The 6527-nt window shown below is 45.7% G+C and overlaps 1 protein-coding gene across 1 annotated transcript in view; it reads right to left on the bottom strand.

Moving 5' to 3' along the window:
- Window positions 1-555: 555 nt before the first annotated feature.
- Window positions 556-6527, bottom strand: part of LOC118417370 (zinc finger CCCH domain-containing protein 3-like) — a 77845-nt gene continuing 71873 nt past the window's right edge. Inside the window, exons 12-14 of the mRNA XM_035822923.1 lie at window positions 5748-5911; window positions 4918-5010; window positions 556-659 (exon numbers count right to left, since the gene is read on the bottom strand). Coding sequence (XP_035678816.1) covers window positions 556-659; window positions 4918-5010; window positions 5748-5911 — 361 coding nt within the window. The remainder of the gene's footprint in view (window positions 660-4917; window positions 5011-5747; window positions 5912-6527) is intronic.

The following is a 6527-nucleotide window of genomic DNA, read 5'->3' as shown; positions in this document are numbered from 1 at the left end:
CCAGCCCAGAAATGTGTCATAACGCCGCCGGAGACCCGCGGCCGACAGAGACCCCGCGGCCACGGAACCAAACTTTTACGGCCCGTCCCCGGAGCAATTAGAACCATATCAGGCAGATTGGTATCACATCATCCCCAATCTTTCCCTCGGACGTGTTTTAATGAACGGAGGGCCAGTTAAACCGGAGCTGACAGGCGGGGAGGGGGGCATAATCACACAATCATGGCACCGCACAAACACAGCTTTCATCTTCATACATGTTTTATTAGCGTCTCTCAACACCTTGCCTCGCCATCTTTCACGTCTCTGTGACGCTTTTCTCCTGACGTGCTTTTGAGCACGGCAGTCGGGATGGCGTTTAATCACAACAGGTAACAACGGCGACTAAAAATCAACTTTTCGCTCGAGTTCACGATCTCCGCTTCCTTACGAGAAACGACCGTACTTACCTGGACTGATCACGATAAACGGAGGATCGAATAACAAACGACAACAGAAGAACTATATTGCACTGAAACTGGAAGGTTTAGTTGCTGACACGTCTGTGTGGAAGTCTTACTCTCCCGCCGATCCGTCCTTCTCCGCTGACCCCGTGGTCCCGTCGTTCTCCCCTCCCCTCCTCGGTCTGGCCAGGAACCGTGGCCGGATCTGCAGCCGCTCTGGGGGCAGGGAGGGGAGGATATTGACACGACAAACAGTACAGAGACTTTTGTAAGGTCATCTTTAAGTACAAAATAAAAGAGAAAATATATATCTTAAAAATCTTCTTACTATACAATATGAGTACATTTGGTAATATCATGTTACAATCAGGAGGGGATTACTGTGGGTTTCAGTATCTTGTCTAATAACTCTGTATTTACCTATTTTTTGCATTTTGAGAGTTGTCACATCTAAAGATATACTCCAATCAAAGAGGAAAGTTAGCATCAGCCATGGTTCAACATTGCCAAGATGCAGTCAAACCTGTCTATTGTGACCACTGGAGAGATTTGAAGAAAATGCCCTTAGAAGACAGTGGTCACTAAATAGACAGTGCTCTAAATACTTGGGGCAATGGGAAAATTTATCTGAGGGACCACAAAAAAGTGGCCAGGTGGTCCTTCTGTAGAGGTTTCAGTGTAGTTAGAGAAACGTCTTGGTGTTCATGATCACAATGAAAACGCACAAACACAAAAACATATTAAGAAAAACACTGAAACTGAAAGTAAGATAGTTAAATGTGTAGAAAGCACAAGGTACAAATACAGATGTTGACAATCTTCCCCAAAACATGAGACCCTTGACTGACTTACATGCAGTGACAAGTTGAAGTTTGAGTCAAAACGTTTGAAAACACAACGTGAGAAGTGTTAAAACATTGATGACAGGCCACACAGGGTCTCCATGACACATAAATGAGATAAGTGAAGCTCCCTGCCACCGGAAATTAAATGACAATTGCAGGTAATTAACTAATTTCCCCCAGAGGGACACACAAAATGCTGCGTCTCAATATTACAGTGAATTTTCCAGGTAATTAACCCCACAAACCCACGGAGGAAAACATGATACCACAACAAGGAAACAGGACTGTCCTGGGCGATGACAGAGTGGCAGGGAAAGGGAGCAGTCACCAAACTGGACCAAAAAGTAAGGATCTTATCTAAATTAGTCACATCTTTTTGTTTGTTTGGCCCTTTTTTTATCATTTTTTTTTTCAAATCAAAGGCCGAATTTGGTCACAAAATGAAAGCTCACGAACGAAGGAGAACAAGCAAAAGGGGAACATAACTGAAAAACACTCAATTTTTATCTTTGAAGCAGACACCAGCCTGATAAAGAGGTACCATGGGGACTTCAAAATCCTTATTTCATTCAAGTCAAGGCTTATATATATATTTCCTCTTCATAGCCTGCTATAGCAATTATTGCTTTAGTATAACCAAACATTGATAAAAACTGTCATGATAACGCCTGAACTGAGAGGCTGTAACCGTGCCAACCCCCCCCCCACACACACACACACCCTCTCCCTCCCCCCTGGGACGTTTGACAGGAACATTATGCTGACGAGGCAGTTACCGTGGTAACACCTGACTTTTCACGCCCGTCTCACACAGGTAATTAAAAGGGAGACATGTGAGCGGTTCCGTGCGGGAAAATCTCGCTGATCCGTGCCGATAAATCCGGCAGATCCCGCCCGCAGATCCGGGGATTTCCGTAAAGAGCAAATCCTTCAATTATCGGCCGTAAACTTCTGACAGGTGCCTGGGGGATGTTTGCTGGGCCGGCCCACTCACTGTTTGGGGGGAATGTTGCTGGGCCGGCCCACTCACTGTTTGGGGGGGTAGGGATGTTCGCTGGGCCGGCCCACTCACTGTTTGGGGGGGGGGGGGGTGGGGAATGTTTGCTGGGCTGGCCCACTCACTGTTTGGGGGGTAATGTTCGCTGGGCCGGCCCACTCACTGTTTGGGGGGTAATGTTCGCTGGGCCGGCCCACTCACTGTTTGGGGGCCCATCTGGTTTCAGGTTATTGTTTTACCCGTAGAATCTCACTTAGATTGTTTCCTTCTTCTGTTGTTTTAAGTGTAATAAATACATTCTCAACAGTTTCATGTCATGAAGTTCAGAAATTTTGGACAGACAGGGTAAAATCTTTGTCCATCCCAACAAAGTCCTGAATACTGCCTTGATTAGGAAAAAATGTCTTTGATGAAATATGATATCATTTTCTGCATCCATTCCTCAAAATGGCTCTGTAACCATCACTGACAGTAGGACAACCATACATTTTTAGGACCCAAAAGTGTGTGTGCCAACTCCAACATTTCTAAGGTTTGACGGTCTTTTGTATATATGATGTTTGTCAAATCGAAATATTGATTCAGAAACTTCTACATGGTCCATCCCCAGCCTCTCCACCATGTACCACATACTGAACTGTTGGGCAGCTCTCACACTTTAACCAGATTTATACAAACACATCTCAAGCTACATATTCAACATTACTAAGAAACGAGAAGAAGCCGAACAAATGTATTAGACTAGTTTTAGAATCCATGTTTTAGAAACCATGTGTACTGCATTACTACCTTTTGTATCTATATGCCTGTACTTAGCCCGATAGGGCATGAATGTAAAGGCTATTATTATTATTTATGGCTTCACAGATAATTTTGTTGATGAATTTTTTAACAGCCTCATCAGAAACAAAGAGAACCCCTGCCTGCATCACCCGACGTTACAGCAACAACCCGTCATGTTTTGTGGCACTGCTGAAAACTGGGTCAATGGCACCATAACCAGGGCAGGAATAGCCGGGATGGCAGCATGTAGGAGCGTGTGTGTGTCATGTAGGATCGTGTGTGTGCCATGTAGGATCGTGTGTGTGCCATGTAGGATCGTGTGTGTGCCATGTAGGATCGTGTGTGTGCCATGTAGGAGCGTGTGTGTGCCATGTAGGATCGTGTGTGTGCCATGTAGGAGCCTGTGTGTGCCATGTAGGAGCGTGTGTGTGCCATGTAGGAGCGTGTGTGTGCCATGTAGGATCGTGTGTGTGCCATGTAGGATCGTGTGTGTGCCATGTAGGAGCGTGTGTGTGCCATGTAGGAGCGTGTGTGTGCCATGTAGGATCGTGTGTGTGCCATGTAGGAGCGTGTGTGTGCCATGTAGGAGCGTGTGTGTGCCATGTAGGAGCGTGTGTGTGCCATGTAGGAGCGTGTGTGTGCCATGTAGGAGCGTGTGTGTGCCATGTAGGATCGTGTGTGTGCCATGTAGGATCGTGTGTGTGCCATGTAGGATCGTGTGTGTGCCATGTAGGAGCGTGTGTGTGCCATGTAGGATCGTGTGTGTGCCATGTAGGAGCGTGTGTGTGCCATGTAGGAGCGTGTGTGTGCCATGTAGGAGCGTGTGTGTGCCATGTAGGATCGTGTGTGTGCCATGTAGGATCGTGTGTGTGCCATGTAGGATCGTGTGTGTGCCATGTAGGAGCGTGTGTGTGCCATGTAGGAGCGTGTGTGTGCCATGTTTGCTGCTGTGCAAAGTTTATAACCCTCACATTGCAGCAGGTTCTGTAGGCCATATCAAGTTATTACCTCGGTTCACGGTCCCTCCCGGGGAAGAATCTAGCAACATGCCAAGATAAGAACAGAGGCCCTGTGTGCACCAAGGTCTAGCCTCCATAGCAGGCTCTCTGGGGCCTTCTTTTGCTCATAATACACTTTTCTGGCCATTTCCTTTTGTATTGGGTTGCTGATTGCCGGTCGTTGCTGATTACGTGGCAACCCAGTACAAAAAGAAATGGCCAGCAAAAGTGTATTTTGAGCCAAAAAAAGGCCCCAGAGAGCCTGCTATGGAGGCTAACTAAGATCTGACTTTTCTCCCATGACTCTGTTGTCAACAACTCAAGCTTTATCATAACCTTCATAACGCTGCATGTTGTTTTGGACAAATCAATTTATTTCTGAGTTTCTCTTCATCGAGTTTCACTTCAATTGAAGATTCTTAAAGAAGTTTCTGTGATATTCCAAGTGAACAAGAGGAACACTTGACAGACCATCAGATTCACTGCCTACAACTATAAAAGCACCAAGGTACAGACTGTCCACTCAGACTGTGTTTTCATGTTGACTTCCAGTTCAGCTGTAACAGTGGTGTTCAAATACTGCCTACCGTCCTTGCCCAAGAGCTCTAAAGCTTTTGTGGCGACTGTGATAGCGGTCACGATTTGTAATCCGCCGCCCCGGGTTCGATCCCGGGTGTTGGCATGTTTGTTTCTTTCTGTTCTTACTCACCTCTCTCAATTTCTACACAGCTATCTTTTTTCACGCCAAGAACCAACAGATCAGAACGGTGTGGCCTTCACCACGTCCGTCAGGACAGGAATGGCGGGAAGGGGAAAAAAAACAAGAATGCAACGACCCTGGGGTCACTGACCTAGGACTTGTTCTGCTCGAGCCCTGCTCTCTGATTGGCTGCCTGACTGTGAAGGGAATGCTGGGAGTTTCTCCTGACCTTGACCAGGTTGTTCTGTGATGGGGAACAGCAAAGTTACAGTGTAAAGGTCAACTTCAAGTTCACAACTGTTCAATTCCATCCAGTGAAAACATTCATATAGTGGCACTGATGTTGAGTTGGCGAATATGTCTTCCCAGTACGAACAACAGAGTCTGATGTTTTTTCATGACTTTCTGTATTACAATCTGACTTTGGCTTGTTGTATCTTCTGCACTGAGGGTATAGAAAGGCACAGTGAACAGGGGATAAGGAAGACCAAACTTCTGGTACTGTAACATTACTGACAACTCAACCCATCCCAGCATGTCACCATGCCCCCATCCTGTCTGTCCGAAGTGATGCATCGTCATGACCTTCTGTATATGGAAACTATCTTAACCCCTACCTACAGACAGAGACAAGGCCCAGTTCGCTACATTCTGACATGGCTCTCCTGTGTCCGAATGTTACCTTTCCTACAGAGACAGGCCCAGTTCGCTACAGTCGTCACATGGCTTTTTATGACCGAATATTACCTTTCCTAACAAGATGACGCCACAGTTCGCCACAACACGTCAGTGGCTTTCCCGTGTCTGAATGTTACCATATTCTCTATTCATAGACAGATACAGGCCCAGTTTGCTACATTCTAAAGTGTGATGTGGCTTTTTTTATGACTAAAGAAGTCTTCACCCTACGATACTAAAACTGCGTCTTGCAGCTCTACCAAGTCTTGTTATGTCACTCCTGAATTTCTTTTAAAAGCCCACCTGTACTGCCTGCATCCATGCTGTCTCTCAGTGAGATGAAGGAGGGGAGTTTGGCCACTTTCCTGGGAGGTTCCTCCCCAGACTCCTCCCCAGACTCCTCCCTAGAATCCTCCCCAGACTCCTGCTGATGTTCCTCCCCAGAGTCGGGGTCTCCCTCCGCAGGTCTGTAAGGTGAAGGTCAAGGGTCATGAGTACACTTTCACTTTCACTCCAAGCAGATGTGTGTGGGTTTTTATCGTCTTTTTGGTATTTATCTTTATGGCCTACCAAACATGGGTACAGTTTCTAAATATTTACAGGAAATAGCAAATAAGAAACCGTGTAAAGTGAGAAATGACAATAATCAGAAAACAGCATAAGATATTAGCCAAAAAAATCACAACTCATAAATGCCTGCAGAGGAGGCTAACATTTCACATGGTACAGCTTTCACCACCAGGGTCCATTCATACTAAAAAAGAGATAAAACAGCATTGTGTAGTGAGGGAAACCTTGATCAGATCAGGTGCAGATTTATTACTAAGTCCTCAACAATGCAACAGGCAAGTCTTGTTGCCATGGCAACATGTGGAGTCAATGACACTCAAGGTCATCAGGAGATGTCAGACTCCAGTTTTTAACTCTTACAATTTTGTTTGACTTTGTAAAGATTGATTTTAGGATGCAAGAAATTTAGTTTTCTATTTCTTCCTAAAGTTCTGCCCCAGGGTGAGACATTGGCCAGGGTTATCTCACAATGGAAGAAAACATTTTTGGAGCAACTTTTTTTTCAGGACTCGC

The sequence above is a fragment of the Branchiostoma floridae genome, chromosome 6, assembly GCF_000003815.2.
Source record: "Branchiostoma floridae strain S238N-H82 chromosome 6, Bfl_VNyyK, whole genome shotgun sequence".
In the NCBI taxonomy this organism is placed as follows: domain Eukaryota; kingdom Metazoa; phylum Chordata; class Leptocardii; order Amphioxiformes; family Branchiostomatidae; genus Branchiostoma; species Branchiostoma floridae.
This window is presented reverse-complemented; position numbering and strand designations above follow the sequence as displayed.